The sequence below is a fragment of the Hylobates moloch genome, unplaced genomic scaffold (genome assembly GCF_009828535.3).
Source record: "Hylobates moloch isolate HMO894 unplaced genomic scaffold, HMol_V3 SCAFFOLD_21, whole genome shotgun sequence".
Taxonomy (NCBI): domain Eukaryota; kingdom Metazoa; phylum Chordata; class Mammalia; order Primates; family Hylobatidae; genus Hylobates; species Hylobates moloch.
In genome coordinates, this window is record NW_026652296.1 from 22,580,176 (window position 1) to 22,602,528 (window position 22,353).

At 53.0% G+C, this 22,353-nt stretch overlaps 1 protein-coding gene across 1 annotated transcript in view; it reads left to right on the forward strand.

Moving 5' to 3' along the window:
• The first annotated feature begins 348 nt into the window (after nucleotides 1-348).
• TGM2 (transglutaminase 2) overlaps nucleotides 349-22,353 on the forward strand; it is a 37,719-nt gene continuing 15,714 nt past the window's right edge. Inside the window, exons 1-6 of the mRNA XM_032142399.2 lie at nucleotides 349-430; nucleotides 3,886-4,065; nucleotides 9,539-9,781; nucleotides 14,571-14,689; nucleotides 17,515-17,643; nucleotides 18,680-18,857. Of these exons, the coding sequence (XP_031998290.1) occupies nucleotides 421-430; nucleotides 3,886-4,065; nucleotides 9,539-9,781; nucleotides 14,571-14,689; nucleotides 17,515-17,643; nucleotides 18,680-18,857 (859 nt within the window). The 5' untranslated portion in view covers nucleotides 349-420. The remainder of the gene's footprint in view (nucleotides 431-3,885; nucleotides 4,066-9,538; nucleotides 9,782-14,570; nucleotides 14,690-17,514; nucleotides 17,644-18,679; nucleotides 18,858-22,353) is intronic.

The following is a 22,353-nucleotide window of genomic DNA, read 5'->3' on the forward strand; positions in this document are numbered from 1 at the left end:
GTGTCCAGGTGCACCCAGGTTGCGTTGTGTGTGTCTGTGAGGGTGCTGCGTGTGTCTGCATCTGAGTGTGGGTGTCCAGGTATCTGTTCTCCAAAGTCTGACTCTGTGGGTCCAGGTGTGTCTAGCGTCCTGGGCTAGTTGTGTGTCCCTGTCCGCTCCCCCAGGGGGCGCCCTCGCCCGACCGCCGTCCCTCCCTGGGGCTCCGGTCCCCTGGGTGAGCCCCAGCGCTGGCGGCGTGGGCCGGAGACTGGGCAATGGGTGGCCTCCCAGGTCGCCGCCTTCCTGCGGGGCCCCGCCCCCGGCCCGCCCCAAAGCGGGCTATAAGTTAGCGCCGCTCTCCGCCTCGGCAGTGCCAGCCGCCAGTGGTCGCACTTGGAGGGTCTCGCCGCCAGTGGAAGGAGCCACCGCCCCCGCCCGACCATGGCCGAGGGTGAGTATCAAAGTCACCGCAGCCGCCACTCAGGGGCCCCGGGGCGTTGGGGGTCAGGACCCGATGGGAGCTGAATCCCTAAGTCCTGATTTGGAGAGCAATAGGCAGACTGGGCTGGGTGGGGAGGCCCCTCAATGCTGCTTGGAGCCTCAGTTTCCCCGTCCACAGTGCATAACCATTAACCCTTGCCTCCCTGGATCAGGTGAGGCAATGGAACGCGAAGGGGTGTTGTAAACTGTGAAGTACTGTCCTGGCGGACCACTGGCACGTGTCCCCGGTCAATCAGTGGGGGCCGGCTCCCTGATGTGTGACTGGAGCTGTGCAGGGGGTGCTGGCCTGGCCTCAGAACACTTAGGTTTGGGTGGTTCTTGCCAGCGGGGACCAGGTGGTGTGCATGCCACCCCGGTGGGGTGCAAGCCAAGCCTGGCTGAGTCCTTGGCTCGCAGCCAGAGAGGAGCTTTCGGCATCCTATCCAGGAGCCTTCGGAAGTCAGGCTTGTTCTTCCCGCCCTCACATTCTGCAACCCTAGACCTTGGCCACTTGTTGAGTCTCGCCTATAAAATAAGGACAATAGTGTCAGCCTTTGGTGCATCTGTGAGGAACGAGAGGAGTGGAACAGAGGCTTAATTAATTTCATACCGGTGCCCCCGACTCCCCACCACACACAAGCAGCACTGTCGTAGGTCCCAGCCGCAGGAATTTCTACAGTGGAGGATGTCACCGCTGGACCCAGAATCCCAGCTGGCTCTTGGGTCAAGTTCATCTAGGGATGGCTTCTGCACCCATTGCAACCCCCAGGAAGGGTTGTGGGACAGGGACATGGGGCAGGTGGAGCAGGAATGGGTGGCAGGAACTGTGGACTCACCTGACCCTGCTGTGTGATCTCAGCCACCTGCCTCCCTCAATGCATCTTCTCACCCCCATGCTCAAAAGCAGGGCTCAGTGGGGCTGGGAGATCCTGAAGATGCCAGTTATGATGAGCCTCCAGCCCCATGTCACAGTGGCCACTTCTGACAGAGGTCTCACTGGCCTAGAAGACCTAGGCCTTTTCTAAGTGCAGAAATCCTATAAATCCTACAATTCTGGACCCCAGTGTTTCTGCATCTTTGGAGCTGGGCATGATTTCTGGAAACCCTTCTTCGGACAATAGATGGAGAAAATGCCGCAGCTCCCACAGCCCAGGGACTGGCCATATCTCCAGCGTCTTCCATGGGAACAACAATGGCCTCTTTCCTGCTCAAGCTCCCTGGGACTGAAGTTTCCAAAAACAACATTTCCTCGCCGCAGTAGGCCAGCAGGAAGTTTTTCCTTCTGGCCACTGAGGTCTCTTCTGTTGTGATTACACGGGGACCGACATCCTGATACTTCAGTGGCACAGAACTATCTGCTCCCAGGTTGGAGAACAACACAGGACATGGTGGCGAGGGGGTGGTCATAAGAGGGGCTGGAGAACAAACTGAGCTGTAGTGAGGTGGTTCCCAGGGCAGAATCCTACGGAATCCTACAGCTCTGGATTCCAATTCAAAGCAGCCACTTGCTCTGGGACCTGGGGCCACCTGGTGTCTTTGTCTACAAAATGGGAATCATGATAGCATCTATGTAGGGGGAATTGTTTTGGGATTTAAGTTGAGATAATTCACATATAAGGCACTTTGCATCTCATTTTCGGAATAGTCAATGGCGAGCGGGAGACCTGAGCTCTCCCACTGCAAGGACCAATTTGCGGCGTGACTTTGAACAAATTCCTGCCCCTGGGTCTCACTTGGACCACATGCTGTCCAGTGGTTCCACACTCGGAGAGTCTGTCTTGCCCACTCCTCCCATCTTAAGGGCTTCCCAATCTTGACCTTGAGCTTGCCAAGGTTTATGAGACTTGTTTTCCCCCAAGACCCCCACCCCTCTGTCACCCTGACCGTGCCCTGGTCCTCTGCTCCATCTGAAACTGTAAATGGAACTTTCACATATCAAGCTTATGTCCTGGGCTGGGCCCTGGGGAAGGGGGTTCCCAACACGTCTTCTGGACTCACAGCAGCCCCTTGAGACTTCAGGGGAGGAGGCACAGAGAGGGAGAGACACTTATCCAGGCGCACACAGCAGCACAGCAGAACTAAAACCTACCTCTGGAAGTCTCCAAAGTTCCTATCATGTTACAAATGTTTTGTTTGGAGAATATTGAACATACACAAAAATAGACAGAATTGTTTAATAAATTCGTATGTCCTCATCACCCAGCCCTGACCACCGTGGCATCTCCTGCCCCTGCACACCTTCATCTCAGACATCACATCATGTCATCTGTCAATGTTTCAGTATATGCCTTTAAAGGATAAGGACTCTCTTTTTTAACACAAACAAATTAACAAAAATTCTTTGATATCACCATTATGCCATCAGTATTTAAATTTCCAGTTGTCTCATACATGTAATAAATGTTTTAAAATACTTTTTTGAAATCAAGATCCAAATAAGATTGATACATCACAATGGGTTTAAGTTTCTCTTTATAGCTTCTCTCTTCAATGTTTTTTTCATTTTCTTTCTTGCCATCTATTTATTAAAGAAACCGGACCCTTTGTCAATAGTTTCCCGGTATGTGAAGTTTGTCAATTGCATCCTGGTTCTGTGTTTAACTTGTTCCTCAGCCCTGGGTATTTCCTGTAAATTGAACATTGGATCTAAAGGCAAAGCCCATGTAATTGACCTGTACCAAATACTGCCGCTGTTTAAACCAAAAGAACCCTCTGATAGCGATAGAATAGCTCGTGTTTATTGAGTATTTATTACACAGCAGACATTGTACTAAGTGTTTTACATGCATTAATTCATTTCATGCTCACACCAGCCCTGGGAGGTAGATACTGCTGTTCCCATATCTGCTGGAAGTCACACAGCTAGGAAGTGCCACAGGGGGTCACAACCTTGTGATTAACAGATTTAGGGAAAGCTGGGCACTGTGGCTCACACCTGCACTTTGGTAGGTCAAGGCAGGAGCATCGCTTGGCCCAGGAGTTCGAGAGCAGCCTGGGCAACATGGCAAAACCAAAAATGAAAAAATTAGCTGGGCACATACCTATAGTCCCAACTCACTGATAAATGAAAAAATTAGTGGTGCACGCCTGTCCTCTCAGCTACTCAGGAGGCTGGGGTGGGAGGATCCCTTGAGCCCAGGAATTCAAGGCTACAGTGAGCTATGATCACACCACTGCACTCCAGCCTGGGCAACAAAGCAAGACCTTTACTCAATTAAATTAAAAAGAAAAAAAAGGGTTAGGGAGATTGGGCCCCGCCCAGCCCCTGTGTGACCAGGGCTGGGGAGAGAGGTCAGCCGAAACAATGGCTGTGCTTTGTGGGGAGTAAGAGGGCACAAGGCCCCACCATGTCTATGGAGGGCAGGTGCGTCACTGGGGGTCTGAAGGATGCCCCCGAGGCTCATGCGTCTCCTTCTGTTCCCGTAGATCTGGTCTTAGAGAGGTGTGATCTGGAGCTGGAGACCAATGGCCGGGACCACCACACGGCCGACCTGTGCCGGGAGAAGCTGGTGGTGAGACGGGGCCAGCCCTTCTGGCTGACCCTGCACTTTGAGGGCCGCAACTACGAGGCCAGTGTAGACAGTCTCACCTTCAGTGTCGTGACCGGTGAGTACCTGCAACCCCACTCCACCACCACTACCACCACCACCTCCTCTTCACCCCGACATGCCCCAGAACCCTGACAAACAGGACAAATAACTTTACCCTCTTTGTTCCCTGGGAGATTGCCACCTGTCATCAGCCCCATTTTAGAGATGAGGGAACTGAGGCCCAGAAAGGGAGGAGATGTCATGGCAGACCACCAGCTTTGTGAGCAAGTCTGTGCCTCTGGACCCCAGAGCTTCTCAAAGCCTATTATCACCAGGGTTGCAGGTCAGCCTTCAACCAGGAAAGTTCATCAAGATCCCATCCACAGGCTGGGCACGGTGGCTCACACCTGTAATCCCAGCACTTTGGGAGGCTGAGGAGGGCGGATCACCTGAGGTTAGGAGTTCGAGACCAGCCTGACCAACGTGGAGAAACCGTGTCTCTAGTAAAAATACCAAATTAGCCAGGCATGGTGGCGCATGACTGTAACCCCAGCTACTTGGGAGGCTGAGGCAGGAGAATCGCTTGAACCTGGGAGGCAGAGGTTGCGGTGAGCCGAGATCGCGCCATTACACTCCAGCCTGGGCAACAAGAGTGAAACTCTGTCTCAAAAAAAAAAAAAAAAAATCTTATCCACAAGCCAGGCATGGTGGTACATGCCTGTAATCCCAGCTATTTGGGAGGCTGAGGTGAGAGGATCATTTGAGCCTAGGACTTTGAATCCAGCCTGGACAACATAGCAAGACACCACCTTAAAAGAAAAAAGAAAAAGATCCTGTCTGCCCTTTCCCATATCAAAACAACTTTCTAATCCCTCTGCTGCCTGAAATCCATGCAACCCAGCCAGGCACTGGGATCAGGCCCAAATCAGGCCTGGATGGCAGAGAAAGAGCCCAGCTGGCTTCATCCTTCTATGTGGGCAGTTCTGGGTCCCAGCAGTTCATTCTCCAAGCATTAGGAGGCTGCCTCAATCTCCGGGGCTGGACAGAAAGACCAACATTCTAGCGCAGGCTGGGCTGCCTACCTGCTGTGTGATTTTAGGCAAATTACTTAACTTCTCTGAGCCTGAGTTTCATCATCTGAAAGCCCTGACATTGGAAGGTTGTTAAGTGTCTGCTATGGGGGAGGGCCTGCAGATATTTGCAGCTGTTGTTTATCTTTGTACTGGGGCCCCAGGGATAGGTAAAGGGATGCCAAGTCCCCAGGTGTCTCATCCCCAGGTGCATGGTGCCCAATTTTCTTTGTTGGCCATTCCTGGAAAAATGGCCTCAAATGCCAAATCAGTGGGGCTGGTTTCCAGTGGCAGCCACTCCCTTGAGGTCAGTGAGGGGCCACCTGGCTAGGACTCGGGTTGGGAAAGACCAGCTCTTTCTGAAGTCTCCGAGGGCAGAGATGGCAGCAAGCATTCCTTGGCTGAGGCCTGCATTGAACTAGAAGGCTGTTGATAAGGCTTATCATGGGGACTGCAGGCTAGCCTCAGATAGCTCCTCTATCCTTCTCCTCCCTGCCCCTGCCCTCCTGGTGGAGACACACCCACTGCCCAGGGGATCCCCAACAAGCACACTGGCCCCCATAGGTCTCTTGCTAACAGAGCCAAGGAGCCCCCAGCAAGTCTCTGACCTTCCAGCCTCAGTTTCCCCCTCTACGAAGGGGAAAGTTAGGGTACATGGCAGTTAAGGGCTGGGTCTGGTGGCCCGAGAAGAGTCAGAATTGTGATAGTGAAAATCACAACATCTATGGGGCACCCACTGAACGCATGCTTGTCTTGAATCCTCGCAGCTTAGAAGTTATGAAGGACTCCATTTTGCAGATGGAAAAGTTGAGGCTCAGAAAGGTCAAGTCACTGGCTCAGGAGGGTCAGTCACACAGTGAGTCAGGGACACAGAAGGCTTCAAACCCCGGCCGCAGAGTGAGGCTTTTGATCCCTACGTCCCTGCAGCAGGCGCATTTATCACAAGTGCCTGCCAGGGCTCAGTGTGTTACTCTGTGAAGTGGAATGGTAGATGAGCTGCTGGCTTGGGCAGCCTGTGATTTCTACTTTCTTTTTTATTTATTTTTCTTTCTTTCTTTTTTAAAACTTTTATTTTAGGTTCATGGATACATGTGCAGGTTTGTTATATAGGTAAACTCATGTCACGGGGGTTTGTGGTACAGATTATTTTGTCACCCAGGTGCTAAGTCTAGTACCCAAGCATTATTTTTTCTGCTCCTCTCCCTCCTCTCACCCTCCACCCTCGAGGAGGCCCCAGTGTGTGTTGTTTCCCTCAATGCGTCCACGTGTTCTCGTCATTTCGCTCCCACTTACAAGTGAGAACATGGGGGATTGGGTTTTCTGCTCCTGTGTTCGTTCGCTAAGGATCAGGCCGCCTTCTTTCCTCTTCTCTCACTCTCCAGACGTCCCCTTTCTTATTTCTCCTTCTCCAGTTGTCTGGGCAGCGTAGTGTTAGGTAATTAGGGCCCTGAGTTTGGGGTTGGGTGAAGGGCCGCTGCTGACCTTCCCACCCCAGCAAGCTAATCTTTGTCCTCCAGTCTCCACCAACTTATCTCAAACCATAACCAACCTGCCCTGGTCACTTCCGCAGCCCCTGTAGGCAGCCACGGAAGAGCCCAGATCTCTGAGTACAGAGTGCACACAGCTTCCCTGTCCAAGCAACCAAGAAATTCCCGGGGCCTGGGGAAGCCTGAGGGACAATACCAGGAAACCAGGCCCTCCCCCAACTCCAGGGCTGGCCTGGGTCAGCGCCCCGCTCAAGGCCTGGCCAGGTGACTCCGCTCCTGTGTGGGAACATTCTAGCTTGTTATGGGAAACTGAGTCCCAGAGAAGCAGGAGAGGTGGCTAAGGTCACTCAGCTAATGGAGCATGTGGCCTGACCCCACACACTCTTAGATATTGTGTGTTTTCACCCAGACAGTTTGAGACCCGACAGACTCTGTTATGGGGTCCGGGCCACACTAGACAAATTCCATCCTTGTTAGAGGGATAAAGTTCCCTCCAAGGTGGGGTCGGGGTTTGAGGGGGTGTGGCAGTCACAGTGGGAGTGAAGTCAGCCTGGAGGAGTGAAAGGAACCCTTATGAGGCTGATAGAAGGCTTTACTCTGGAAGGTTCTGCTCACCCACCCCATCCCGGCCCGGCCACCATGGTCTGGGATAGTGGCCAGGACCCCTAGGCTCCCTGTGGTCATTTGGGCCCAGAGTGGTCCTCATGGTGCCTCTGGTCCCACAAAGAGGATGGTGTAGAACCGCAGCCAAGGAATTTGTGAAGCCAGCTTGAGTGAGCAGCGGGCGGACCATGGGACAGCCTGTCCTTCTCCTGTTCCCCCGGGATCTGGGAAGAAAGGGGTGTGTGAGTGTGTGTGCATGGCTACCCAGAGTTAGAGAGAAAGGGAAATGCGTGTCCTGACTTGTCCCCAAGGGTGACATGTCAACAGCGACAGTGGTGATGGGACCTGGCCCAGGCCTGTTGCCACAGAGACCAGATCATTGATCCTCCGAGCGGGGACATTTCTGAGATTGGAAGGAGCACCCTTAAGAATTATACTGGGACCACAGACAAACTGAGGCTGTCCTGAGCAAACTGTGATGCTTGGTCACCCCAGCGCCACCCCTCTCAGCCTTAGCTTCCATATCCGTGAAGTTCTTCAATTGAACTAGACAATTTCTACATTCCACTCCAGTCCTCACAATCTGCTATTTGGCCTGAGAGTTCAGATGTTTAGTGGCCCCTTTTAATAACACTGATGACAGCTCACATTTCCTGCATGATTACTGTGAGCTGGTCACTGTTCAAAATGCCTTCTATGAACTCTCTCACGGAACCCTCTAAACAGAGCCAGGAGGCGTTCATGAAAACTGAACAAGACTAACCATGATTTCCTGAGCACTTACTATACACCAGGAGCCCTGTGGGATGCTTTGCATGCCTGTCCTCTTTAAGCTTCACAACAACCGTATAGGGAGGTACTGCCACTGGCCCCATTTTACAGATGAGAAAACTGTGGCATAGAGAAGCTAAGTAACTTGTCCAAGTTCATAGAGCCAGTTTCGAACCTGAGATTGGACCCTCCCAGGCATGTGGCCTAAGCCTGTTGTCTTCTTGGATAAGAAAGCAGATCAGAGAGGCCTGGTGATGTGGCCCAGGTCACACAGTGCTCGGGGCAGAGTCGGGGAACCAGACCTAGGGTGGGTCTGGGACCCCAGGCCTACATGGCTCCTCCCCAGATGCCAGCTCTGGAAGTCAGGGAGCATTCAAAGGCTTCCAGTCGGCCCCTGGCACTTGGACAGGGCCTGAGAGGCCTGTGTCGTGCCTGTTCGTTCATGGTTACATTTGAGCTGGGTGTGGGTGGGGCTGGCTGGCAGGGAGGAGGGGGCTGGGGTCTGGGAGGGAGCTCCTGGGTGAGCAGGCCCCAATAATGTCCGCAGTGGGTGGGCAGAGCTGCAGGGAGGGAGATGGAAGAATAAAAATAAACTTTCCTGGGCACCTGCCCAGCCAGGCAGAGAACGTCCTCTGTCTCCTCTCCACCACCCATGTCCAGAAAGTGACCAGCCCCTCCTCGCCCTGCCCATGACTCAGACCTGCCTGTGGGGGCGGGCCCTCCCCTCCACCTGGAAAAGCAGCTGCTTTGAGAGTGTGCCCATCACTGTGCCTTTGAGAACCCGGCCGGGGAGCGTCCTCTTTGGGAAGGAGAGGCACCACAGAAGACAACCGAGAGCTAAAGACCCACTTCAGATGTGACCTTTGCCACAAACTCCTAGGATATCCTTGGGAGACCCCTTCGCTCTGAGCTTCAGTTTTCTCACCTGGGCAAGGGGTCTCAAAGAAAGCAGGTGCTTCATGAAGTGTAAAAGGCTGTAGGAAGGTGAGGGGTGGTTATGACCAGCATCTTGGAACTGCCTACGGAGATGCGGGGAACAGCAGTTGGGGGGCTTGGGGAGACAGACGCCTTGAGGCTGTGCGGGCCAGCCAGCATCCTCCGCTGGCCTGCAGCAAGGGCTCTCAGAGGACCGAGGTCCCTTCCTGCTCAGCATCTGGGCTTCCTTCTGTGAGAGAAAAAGCGGACGCTAGCAGGTAGAGGATGTAGGCAGGAAAGGAGGGCCCTGGGGCATCTTGCCTAATCCTTGTCTATGCTACACAAATGGGCCAGGTGATCCCAGATAGAGAGACGGGCTTGTCCCGAGTCACGTCATTGCAGAGCAGTGGATCTGAGCCTTGGCTCCGGGCCACATGGGCCCTCTCTCAGGAGGACTCTCTAGTTGAGGACATGCCGTATGCCTGTGGCTTTTTATGCATTCCCACAAAACCACCCCGAAAGGCTGGGGTTCTGAGCCCCCCTTTACAGATGAGGAAACTGAGGCTCAGGGAGACAAAACTTCTTGCCAAAGTTATTTCAGTTGTTAGTGGCAGAACTAGGCCTGGAGCCCAAGCCGGGGGACCCCAGGTAGGTGCCCTGCCCTGCCATCCCTAGCTCACGGCTACTGCTTCTCCCTCCACAGGCCCAGCCCCTAGCCAGGAGGCAGGGACCAAGGCCCGTTTTCCACTGCGAGATGCTGTGGAGGAGGGTGACTGGACAGCCACTGTGGTGGACCAGCAAGACTGCACCCTCTCGCTGCAGCTCACCACTCCGGCTAACGCCCCCATCGGCCTGTATCGCCTCAGCCTGGAGGCCACCACTGGCTACCAGGGATCCAGCTTTGTGCTGGGCCACTTCATCTTGCTCTTCAATGCCTGGTGCCCAGGTGAGCCACACGCCATCCACTCACAGCGTTGGGGTGGGCAGGGATGGATCCGCCCCTGGAGGAGGCTACTGGAGGTGGGAAGAACAGGGGATAAGAGACACACATCAAAGTGGACTGAGTGAGGCCCACTGTGCTCCAGCCTCACAAAACCCTCAAGACATGAGTACTCCTGTTATCCCTGTTTATAGAAACAAAATGAGGCCGGGCTCAGTGATCCATGCCTGTAATCTCGGTTCTTTGGGAGGCTGAGGAGGGAGAATCACTTGAGCGAGCCAGGAGTTAAAGACCAGCCCGGGCAACAGAGCAAGACCCTGTCTCTACAAAAAAAAATTTTAACAGTAGCTGGGTGTGGTAGTGCACGCCTGTGGTCCCAGCTAATTGGGAGGCTGAGGTGGGAGGATCACTTGTGTCCAGGAGGTCGAGGCTGCGGTGTGCTATGATTACACCACTGCATTCCAGGCTGGATATCAGAGTGAGACCCTGTCTCTAAAAAAATAAAAATAAAAAGAAGCAGAATGATATGCCCAATTCCACATAATTACCAAGGGACTTCACTCCCTGTTTGAGGCCTGTATATTCCTAGACCACTATGAACTGGGGCTTGGCGGTGACTTGGTTTCAAAAGCCCCACATCAGGAATAGGGTGCCCAGCTGATGCCCAGGCCCGGGCACTGTGTCCTGGTTCTGTTTCATGGGGCCCTGGTTTTTTTGTGTTTTTTGTTTTGCTTTGTTTTGTTTTGAGACGGAGTTTTGCTCTTGTTGCCTGGGCTGGAGTGCAATGGTACGATCTCAGCTCACTGCAACCTCTGCCCACCAGGTCCAAGCAATTCTCCTGCCTCAGCCTCCCCAGTAGCTGGGATTACAGGCGTGTGCCACCACATCTGGCTAATTTTTGTATTTTTAGTAGAGACGGAGTTTCACCATGTTGGCCAGGCTGGTCCCGAACTACTGACCTCAGGTGATCCACCCGCCTCGGCCTCCCAAAGTGCTGAGATTACAGGCATGAGCCACCGTGCCCGGCCGAGGTGGGAGGCCCTGTTTTAAATCTCACCCAGACTGGTTTGGGGAAGGGAAACCGGAAGGTGAGGTTGGTGGGAGGGTTGGGGAAGGGGGGTGAGTAGGAGCAGTTTGACCGTCCAGCTGCCTCCTTACACACTATCTCAGTCGGGCCTCTCAACAGTCCCAAGGGGGAGATGACACGTCCCCGCTTCACACACAGGAAACTGAGGCTCAGAGTGGTTAAGTGGCCTTTGGAAGCTCTTTGAATAAATAAGTGGACAATCTTGGACAAAACTAGAAAGTCAGAGGGGAGAGCTTGGAACAAAGGAGACTGACTTGAGCAAGGGGGAGGAGGCAGGGGTTGCCAGTCACCTCCCCAGGCCTCGATTTTCCCATCTAACTAGCAAGGCAGTCAGATCTAATGATCTGTTTCCTTCCTGCTCTAATGAAACAAAGCAGGGCGAGAAGCATCACGGGCCAGGCCCCTCCTGGGAATTGGGTGTCCCTCTTCACAAGGGCAGAAATTCTGGCCTCCTGGCTGTTAGACAACCACCTTCTTGCTGGCCCACTGCTTTTTTTTTTTCTTCTCTATTTTGAGGCATTTTATATTTGAGCAGAAATCTTTTAAAATTTTTCACCTTTCCATATTTTGATTTTTATTTCCCAGTATAAGAGTAAACCACGACAGCATTCTCTTTAGAAAAGCTTCAAGCCCAGGTGCAGTGTAATCCCACGCCTGTAATCCCACACCTGTAATCCCGGCACTTTGGGAGGCTGAGGCAGGGGGATCACTTGAGCCAGGAGTTCAAGACCAGCCTGGCCAACATGGCGAAACCCACCGTCTCTATAAAAAATACAAAAATTAGCCTGATGTGATGACACACATCTGTAGTCCCAACTATTCAGAAGGCTAAGGTGGGAGGATCGCTTGAGTCCAGGAGGTTGAGGCTGCAGTTAGCTGGGATTGTGCCACTGCACTCCAGCCTGGGTGACAGAGCAAGACTCTGTCTCAAAAAAAGGGGAGGGGAGGGCTTCAGGACTACAGAGAAACGGCCTCCCCCTTTGACTCCTCCTCCTTGGGGGACACCATTGTTAGATATTTTGCGGGGGCTCACCTCCTTAGGTCAGTCTGTATGTGCCTGGAGAAATTGCTGTATTTTATAGATCTCTGTCTTTCTATCGCAAACATAAAAGGATCCCACTGTATACATTAACCTACAACTTGGTTTTTTCCCCTCGCAATACACCGTGAGGCTCTGTCCACATTGGTCTGCATACATCTGCTCATTCATTCTTTTTTTTTTCTTTTCTTTTTTCTTTCTTTTTTTTTTTTTTTGAGACCAAGGCTCTCTCTCTGTCACCCAGGCTGGAGTGCAGCGGCGCAATCTCACCTCACTGCAACCTCTGTCTCCCTGGTTGAAATGATTGTCATGCCTCAGCCTCCTGAGTAGCTGGGACTACAGGCATGCACCACCACGCCGGGCTAGTTTTTGTATTTTTAGTAGAGACAGAGTTTCACCATGTTGGCCAGGCTGGTCTCAAACTCCTGACCTCAGGTGATCCACCCACCTCGGCCTCCCAAAGTGCTGGGATTACAGGCGTGAGCCACTACGCCCGGCCACATCTGCTCATTCTTTCTAAGGGCCTCGAGTGTCCTGTGTCTTGCCCATGTGGATGGTCCAGCCCCCACTGATGGACATGAGGTTGTGCCCGGAGGCTCATGGCACGCAGGGACCGTGCGTCAATGAGCACCCTTGCTTCAGACCCTGTGGCTAATGGAATGATTTCTCGGGACAGAAGTGGCCTTACTGGATCCCCCCTGCCCCATAGGTTTTGAATTTTAGTCAATCTGCAGAGGGTAGCAACTAGTTGGCAGCTCTGCCAACAGGACAGGAACACGCCGGTGTCCCCACCCTCGTCCACACCACAGGGTTTCAGAGTTCAGGGAATGGGAAGCGCGGTTCTGGGGGATGGCCCCCTTCCTCCTGCTTGGCCTCACCCGGCAGCGGGTTGGACTGGCGGTCAGCCAAGCGGCACAGTGACTAAAGTGACCCACATCCCGGGGCGGGATCTGTGGAGCTGGTGATGCAGAGGCAGGAAGTTGGGCTGGGGTGAGCGCAGGGGCGCTGCGGGAGGAAATCAGTCTGATGGGTGGGAAAGGGCCGGGTCTGCCTGGAAAATGGGACCCTCCTGTATGTCAGCTCCAAGACCAATATGATCCAGTGCCAGTTATATGCAAGGCTTCACGTCCCCAGTGCCCCCACCTTTACCAGATGGAGACCTGAGCTGGGGACGTCACAGTCTTGGCATCCTGAGCTGGGGTGGGGACAATTCAACAAGTGCTGACACTCATTCTAATGCTGAAACACCGTGGGTTCTTTCTCTTTCATTCTTTATCCCACACCACCCGGCTGCTGCAGAGCCATTGTAGTTCATTGACTTCAAGTTTAATTTTTATAGAAGTTTCCAGAGCCAAAGATCAGAATACACAAGAGACTTGGCCTCTGTCCCACTTTTCCTCACTACGATAAAGGGGGTGCTGCTGGTCACTGCAGATGGGCATGACAAAGCCCAGGGGTCTGAGGGTCTGGCAGCTGCTTCCTTCCCAGGCCAGCTTCTCCATTAGACCCGGCAGGCACAGTGCCTGGGGCCCGAGAAAATTTTAGGGGCCTGTGAACATGTTTAATTTAATTTAAAATCAGGAGAAAAAAATGAACATTTAAGTTTAACAATAGGTTTTAATATGTAGTATTGAGATAGCTGTCATTAACCAAGGCAGTCATAACATTCAATTACTTTTTTTCTAATGGAGGAAGGAATGCACGAAGTCAAGAGTGCCTGGGGCTCACCAAAGTCATAATGGGGCTCCAGATTGCCCCTTCTTGGCCTCAGTTTCTTCACCAGTTAAGTGGAGTCAGTAAAGCCTGACCTTTGGGCTCCTACCATCTGGCCCCAACTTCCTCAGCCCCCTCTTCTCCCCTCACTGGCCACAGACAACTAAATGCCCTGCATTTTCCAGCAGCCAAAGCTTTGTGCTTTCTGGTCCTCTGCTTAGAATGCCACCCTCCAGGTTCCAACTCTCTAAACCTTAATCATTTTTCAAGACAACATTCAGATGCCACCTCCTCCAGGGAGCCCTCTGTGACTCTCTCAAGCTGGACAGGACCCCACCTCTCCTGAGCTGCAGGAACCCTTTCTTGGCCTTCCCCTCTGCTACTGAGTTCTCTCTACCTTGAATCATGTGCCTCCCTCACGCTACCTCAGGGCTTTCGTTTCCAAAGAACCTTTCAGATCTGCATTTTGGGCTGACACAGTGAGGTGTTAAGGTGGGCAGAGAAGGCAAAGTAGCCTACCCAGGGTCACACAGCAAGTGAGGATCAGGAGTTTCCTGACTCCTGGTCCAGTGCTCCTCTGTCTTTAGTCTCAGTTTTCCTAGCTATAAAATATTCCTGAGCCTTAGTTTTCTGGTCTTTAAAATGGGGCTTTCAAGGATCCCTTCCTCATAAGGCTCTTCTGGAGATTAAATTTATTAATACAGGTCATACATCTATCGCAGGTCCTGGCACATGGCGAGTGTTGGAGAAATGGCAGCCTTTGTTGTCACTAACCGATAACACCTTATCTCATTGATGTGGGATTATTCATTAATGGTTACTTTTTCTAATTAAAAGAAGGAGGGATCCCTGAGACACTGGCTTGGCCTAAGGAATTGGCACCCTTGACTCCAGATTTGCAGGGACCCTGGGCCTCCGCAGACCCAGAGCTGAGGTCCCTTTCTTCCTGCCTGCAGCGGATGCTGTGTACCTGGACTCGGAAGAGGAGCGGCAGGAGTACATCCTCACCCAGCAGGGCTTTATCTACCAGGGCTCGGCCAAGTTCATCAAGAACATACCTTGGAATTTTGGGCAGGTAGGGGCCACACCCTGTCTCTCCCAACCATCTCAGGCCCTTCTGTGTGCCCGGCCCTGTGTCTAGGGGCAGCCAAAGCTGCACAGGTGGGAGTGAGTCACAGAGTCACCCGCTTCATGCTGTCAGGGATGCAAAGGCCGTGAAACAGCTGAAGGTTCAGAGAGGGCCAAGGCTGCCCTGAGGTCACACAGCAAAGGCGGTGGCCCTGGATTCAAGGTGGAGAAAGAACTAGGAGAGCCTTTGGGAGCTGTGAAGTTGGTTGGTATCCTGGGAGGGGGAAGAGGGAACAGTAAAGCTCATGGATTGAAACAATAGGCAGTACTTGGAGATGGGCTGGGGTGAGCCCTCCGTGCTAGGCATGTGCTAAGAAGAGGCTTTAAACCCTCACCCAGATCAGTGGTTCTCAGGATCACTGAGGGAGGGTGTTAAAACGCTAGGGGGTGAGAACTTGCTCTTCAAACAAGTTCCCAGGTGATGCTGATGCTGCTTGTCTAATAACCATAGTTTGGGAACTGCTGATCTGGTTGTATCTGTTAGCTGCTGCTACATAACAAGCCTGAAATTTAGGGGCTAAAAACAACAATCACTTATTATTTCTCACAAGTCTGTGGGTCAGCCATGCATGGCTGTCTAGGCTGGGATTGGCTGGAGTCAGTAAAGCCAGCCTGACCTTTGGGCTCTTACCATCTGGCTCAGCCGATGGCTCATCTGTTTCACATGGTTTCTCACTCCCCGGCTGGCTAGGCTGGGCTGGTTCTCTAAACCGGTGATGATAAATTTCATTTATCATCCAGCTACCTGTAAAAATTCTTGAGACTCTGCTGGGAAAACTCACGAAGCAAGAACCATTGCACCCCTGGCCACTCAACCTCCTGGTGTGTTAGGAGGTATTGGCCTCCTGGGGTGGGGTTCACCCTGAGGCTTCCCCCAGCAGCCTCTGGGTCAGGGTTCAAGGCTAGAGGGTCCTACCCTGAAACCATAGGGAAATCTTCCCTGTATGATCTCAGGCTTTGACCGAAGTTTTGTCATCTGAATATCGCGATGGTAATTGCAAAACTATTGCTCAGCAATCCCGTAGCCTGCTGTGGGATATAAATGAAATGGTGGTATGACCGTGATGCATAAAATACATCAGAAAATGAATTGGCTCTGATTTTTCATGGCTTTTCATTCTCTCCTGAGAAGGAGAACAAAGTCAAGTTCTTCCTTTATTTCCCAGGGTCTTGTTTTTTTTTTGTTGTTGTTGTTTTTTTTGAGGCGGAGTCTCGCTCTGTTCCCCAGGCTGGAGTGCAGTGGGGCAATCTCGGCTCACTACAAGATCCACCTCCTGGGTTCATGCCATTTTCCTGCCTCAGCCTCCCGAGTAGCTGGGACTACAGGCACCCGCGACCACGCCTGGCTAATTTTTTGTATTCTTTTAGTAGAGACGGGGTTTCACCATGTTAACCAGGATGGTCTCCATCTCCTGACCTCGTGATCCGCCCGCCTCGGCCTCCCAAAGTGCTGGGATTACAGGCGTGAGCCACTGCGCCCGGCCCCCAGGGTCCTGTTTTGTATCCGGGTTTGTGCCGGGCTGTGGGACATGGCCCTTGCAAAGCTTCTGGAGGTGGTCACAGTCCAGGAAGATGAGACCTAGAGGAAGGAAGGAATAACAGCCTATGGGGATCAGGGGGTACTTCTTGAAGTAGGGAATATTTGAGCTGGGCTTTGAAGAACAAATAGGAGTTTGCCATGCAAGGAGTTGTGTGCACGATATACTAGGCCAAGAGAACTATGCAAGTGAAAGCTCAGAGGTTGGAAAGGTTATGTTGTGCCTGAGAGGTATGTTGTAGCTTGGGGCCTACCTTGTGTGTGAAGGAACCCCAAGAGATGAGGTGGGAGAAGCCAGCAGTGTCCAGGTTGTGGAACAGCCCTGAACATCAGGCCGATGGCAATAGGGAGCCACAGAGGGTTCACGCCATGGAAGGCTATTGTGCAGCTTGGAGGGAGGTCTGGCCCAGGAAAGGACCACAGAGGTGGGGGGAAGAGAACAGACAGAAGGGCCCCTGAAGGTGGGTGGTCCAGTGGAAGGTGGCAAGAAGGGATCTTGCTTTTGAGAAAGCTGACATTCGAATGGCAAGGATGAGAAGGTGTGGGCCCTGCAGAGGGCAGCAGGAAGAGCATTCTGAGCAGAGAGACAGCACATGCAAGGGCCCTGGGGCAGTGAGCCTGGGCAGAGTGAGTGTGGGTGTGAGTGGTGAGAGATGAGGTCAAAGAGGGGATGGCGGCAGATTGTGAAGGGCCTTGTAGGTTGCACGGAGAAGTCTAGGTTTTACTGTGGATACAGTTGAAACGGCAGAGTGATGGGACTGGATTTCTGTGTTTAGAATCAGCCTCAGAGCAGCGTGTGTGTGCTGGGTCAGAGGGGGACGAGGGGGCTGACATCAGCTCTGCAAGGTGGGTCACGCCTTGGGGAAGTGGGAGATTTGGCTGAGCAAGAGGAGAAAGGGACGGTGACAGGTGACTCTGAGGGGGAGCCCCAGGGACACTGGGCTGCTCACTCCATGGGCTCCTGCTCCACATTCACAGGTCCCCCCAACCAGGCCCTGGATGAAGATTGTCACCCCCTTTGTCACACACTCATGGCTCACCCAGTCATTGTCCCACTCCATTCCCTCCTGGGCCAAGAGAAGCTGCCACCAGAGAGATTTGGCAGACTCGGTTGGAGTGTCCCAGTCTGCTGTGTGGGACAGAGCGGGAAACAGCTGCTGGAGGCTTCAAGGCAGGCTTCCTGGAGGAGGTGCCTTCCCAGCTCCCTCATTCTCCTCTTGTTTCCTCTGGCACAGTTTGAAGATGGGATCCTAGACATCTGCCTGATCCTTCTCGACGTCAACCCCAAGTTCCTGAAGAACGCCGGCCGTGACTGCTCCCGCCGCAGCAGCCCCGTCTACGTGGGCCGGGTGGTGAGCGGCATGGTGAGTGGGTGGCATGGCCCATCCAGGGGCTGGGCCTACAGGAGGCTCCCGCAGGCCCCTCCCTCGCAGTGGAGACACAGGCTGGGCGCAGTGGGGGACCCGGGAGATGGGTAAGTCTTGGGGAAAAGACCTTAGGATTTACACAGATAAGGGTGATGCTATGAGGTCCCCCAGAGCAATTAATTTATTCATTTCTTCAGCAAATATTTATCAAGTCCCACTTGTGTCCTAGGCACTGGGGAGACAGCCCTGTACAAGTCCTGTGTGAGCTCTAACTTTATGGAGACTGTGTTACAGAGGGTAGGAGAGAGGAGACAGACGCTAACCAAAATACCACGTGAACGAGCAGGCAGTCATAAATGACGTTTCACGCTCTGAAGGAACCCGAGGTGTGACGGCATCGGACTGCAGGACCAGGCTCAGGGAGGGGCTGAGGGGCTCCCTAAGGTGGTAACCAGGAGAAGGGCGTTCCAGGCAGAGGGCACAGCTGTGCAAAGGCCCTGAGAAGGGAGCGACTTCGGCAGGTTTGAGGAAGGAAGGGAGGCCAGTGTGCCTGGAGTGGAGTGAGCAGGGCCCGTGGGTGCAGAGGAAGCCGCAGAGTGGGCAGGGGTGAGACCAGAAGGGCCTCTTGGATCATGGTCAGGAGGCTGATTTTATTCTCGAGGTAATGGGAGTTTAGAGGGAACGACACAATCTGGGGTGGGGGACCCAGGCGGGTCTTTGTAAAACTTAGATCACACCATGTCACTCCCGAGCAATCCCGTGTTCATAGGACAGAGTCACATCCCCAGCATCGCATTCAAGACCTTGACCCTGCCCCACCTTCTTCCCCATCTCCCTCCTGTCCCCCGGCTCCAGCCCCCACCATCTGCCGCACACCACAGTCTGTCACACCATGGCCCCTTTGCACCTGCTCTTTCTTCACCCTGGAGCTCCCCTCCCCAGCTTTCACCCCCTGCTGCACTCAGGCTCACCCAGACGGCACAGCCGCCACCCCATCCCAGGCTCAGTCCCCGTGCTGCCCCACTGGTTGCAGGTCAACTGCAATGATGACCAGGGTGTGCTGCTGGGACGCTGGGACAACAACTACGGGGACGGCATCAGCCCCATGTCCTGGATCGGCAGCGTGGACATCCTGCGGCGCTGGAAGAACCACGGCTGCCAGCGCGTCAAGTACGGCCAGTGCTGGGTCTTCGCCGCCGTGGCCTGCACAGGTGAGCTGCACGCTGGGATGTGGGTCATGAGCCCTGGGAGGGGGCACAAAGAGCACCAGGGTAGGAATCAGGACATCCCTGCCCTGGTCCTGCCCCTGCCACCAACACTTTCAATGTGCTATGTGGCCTAGAGCCTGTGACCACCTCTCCGGTCCTTTATCCAATAGCCATCCCTCCGGTGGTTGTTAGGATCAAGGGCTATCACTGGGGAGACTGCATGGGCTCAGGGCTGAGAACTTGGGCACTGGAGCCCACGTTCTCAAAAACTCAGGATTTTTAACCTGAGTTAAACCCCCCCTCTCCCACCACTTGCTCTGTGACCTTGAGCAAATGACTTCTTTCTGAACCTCAGTTTCCTCGTCTGGAAAATGGGGACAACATCAAGGCCTTCCTCCTAGAGTGGGTGTGACACGAAGCTACTCAGCACAGAACCTGGCCCAGTGTCGCTCTTGGCAAATATTAGCCAGTAATAACTGGATCCTAACAGTCATATCAGTGTCAAGAAAGAAAGCCTGTTCTAAAATGTAGAGGGGTAATATCGAGCAATTTAAAACCAAAAAAGTAAAGTAAATCTAAAACAAAAATCTTAAAAATTTAAGGCCAGAAAATGTTGATGATTGTTGCCAAGCTGATGATGGTGCTTATGAGAATGGGTTAGCATCACACGCTGGCTAAGAATGTAGACTCGAGACATGAGGATCGCTTGAGGCCGAGAGTTTGAGACCAGCCTGGGCAATATAGTGAGACCTTGTCTCTACAAAAAATAAAATAAAACAAAAATTAGCAGGCATGGTTGTGTGTGCCTGGAGTCTTGGCTACTCAGGAGGCTGAGGCAGGATGATCACTTGACCCTAGGAGGTTGGCTGCAATGAGCTATGATTGCGCCATTGCACTCCAGCCTGGGCAACAGAGCAAGATCCTCTCTCAAAAAAAAAAAAAAGAGAGCACAAATTCTGAAGTCAAGATCTGGGTTCAAATCCTAGCTCTGCTTCTTACCAGCTGTGTGTCCTTAGGTAAATCACTTAACTCCTCTGAACCACAGTTCCATCATATGTAAAATGGGCACGACGGTAGTACCTTTATACTGGGATGGTTGTGAGGATTAAATGAGTTAATATGTGTGAGGTAGCTGAGCGTGGTAGTGGTGCACCTGCAGTCTTAGCTATTTGGGAGGCTGAGGCAGGGGAATCACTTGAGCCCAGGAAGTTGAGGCTGCAGTGAGTCATGATTGCACCACTGTACTCCAGCCTGGGTGACAGAGCGAGACCTCATCTCTAAATAAATAAATGAATGAGGGAAGTGCTTAAAATGATTTTGGGTGCATAATAGAAAATACTTATGTGATGATACTATTTATTGTCACGACTATTATTATTACCAGGCTCAATCTAAAAGGCTGGTCTGGGGTTTCCAGCTTTTCTGATTCCAAAACCAGTGCTAAGGCCCAGGAAAGGGTGCCTGGGAGGTCCCCAGCACATCCTCCACACCAGCAGGCTGGGTCAGGGCAGCCTAACCTAGGTTCTCAGCTCAGCTGTCCTTGCCTTCTGACCCCAGCCTCTCTGCCTGGGACTCCCTGTTCCCCATGACTTCTGAATTCCTTTTTCTTGTGGAAACTCCCTCATGCCAGACACTTCCCTCTGAGAGCCCTAAAACACCTCTTTTCAAAGAAGCCCATGGGTTTCCCTGGAAAAACCCCACAATCCAAGACCTGGGTCCCCAGGCTCACCGGCAGAAACCCTGGTCACTCTGGTCACCCTGGGCTGTGGCCGCCTGAAGGTTGAGCAGCAGACCCTGCCCTCAGCTGCCCACTGCAGGGCTGTGTTCCTGTCCCTGCAGCCTCTTCCCAGGCTGTGTAGGATGGAGCCAGGGAAAACTTGGCCAAGAAAAGGGCTGTCTGACCACCGTGGCCGTAGAGTTTACGTGGGGGGCCAGTGGTGAATTGGCCCATGAACTCTGGAGCTGGACTGCCTGGGTTTGAATCCACCTCTGCCACTAACCCCTGGGTGGACTTGGGCAAGAGAATTGATGCCTCCAAGCCTCAGTTTCCTCATCTATAAAGTGGAGACAATGGTGACTGATCTCATTCATAGGAAGCTCTTAATACCAGGGAGAGATCACTTAGCACAGTCTCTGGCTCTGGTTAGGCTTGGGTCTGGGGATTTTCGGGGGAACCTGGGATTCCAGCTTTCTCAGCCGGATCCCTCACTGTACTTCCTCGATGTCCATGAATCAGCCAGCACTGATGGACGACATTTGCCATAACGGGCACCATGACACACTGTGCTGTTCCCGAGCACTCCCTCAATGCTTGCTCTGGGAATGGGCAGACAAGGCTCTGCCTACACCCGTGGCCTCTCTCTGAATCACCACAAATCCCCACAAGCTGCTATTATTAGCTTCTCTTACTGAGGATGAAATGGATGCTCAGAGAGGGGAGTGGCTTGCCCAAGGTCACACAGCTGGTGAGCAGCAGGGTCAGGCTCTGAGCACGGTGCTGGGGCAGCCTCCTGTTAGACTGATGAGGAGGCCTCCCGGGACACCATCCCTGGGGCAAGAGTGGCACTTGGCTCCCTGGACAGCAGAGACAGGCCTCCCCCGTCCTCTGGTCCATCCTCAGGCCCGCTGTATGGTGGGATAAGACCTGCGGTTAGGACACCAGCCTTCACTGAGGGCAGCCTTAGGGCTGAGCCCTGCCCAGGCGTCAGGGGGACAGAAACCAGGCAAGAGGGGGAGGTCATAGCTGTTCCTTCCTCCTTCCTCCCAGCTCCTACAAGTCTCCTGGCAGGAATCCAGGGCCAACCGGTAAGCTCTTACCCTGGCCCCAGGGCAAAGGTCACATCCCTTCTCCCCCGACTCCCAAACTCAACTTCAATCAAAACTAAAAGTAAAACAAAAGTCCCACAGATTACGTTATTACGTAATCTTGTTTCTGTTCATTTTTTAGATATTTTTTCTGGGAATCTGTTACTTTTACAATACATATAAAAAGCACATTTTAAAATGAGAGAGTAAAAGCACCCATAGTTCCGTCTGCCAGGAGCACCCAGCAGGCCATGTGGATGAGATCCACGCCAGAGTTTCCTCCCTCCCCTGTGCTCCTCGCCTCTCCGAGCTGAGCTCAGCTTGCAGATGCCCGTCAATGTCCTGTTTCTGTTTAACCCGTCGTTGCAACATCAGCCCCTTTCCCAGCAAACAGGGCCTTGGCAGGAATGCAGGGCCCTCCCTCCCGACAAGTCTGAGGACCCTGGCCTGTGCTGCGACCTGTTTATAGGGCCACATGAGTCGCGTTCTTGTACATTGGGAATGATGATGAGTCCCCAGTGGCATCACTAATGCACAAAGAGATGGAACCAAGGCTCAGAGAGGTGAAGGGACTGGTCCCAGGTCACACAGCTGGAAGCAGCTGGGTCTCCCGACCTCTGTCCCCTCCTCTGCCTGTCCTGCTGTTTGAGTCTTTTAAGTCCCTATCTTGCAGAGAATCAGTCATTCAGTCACT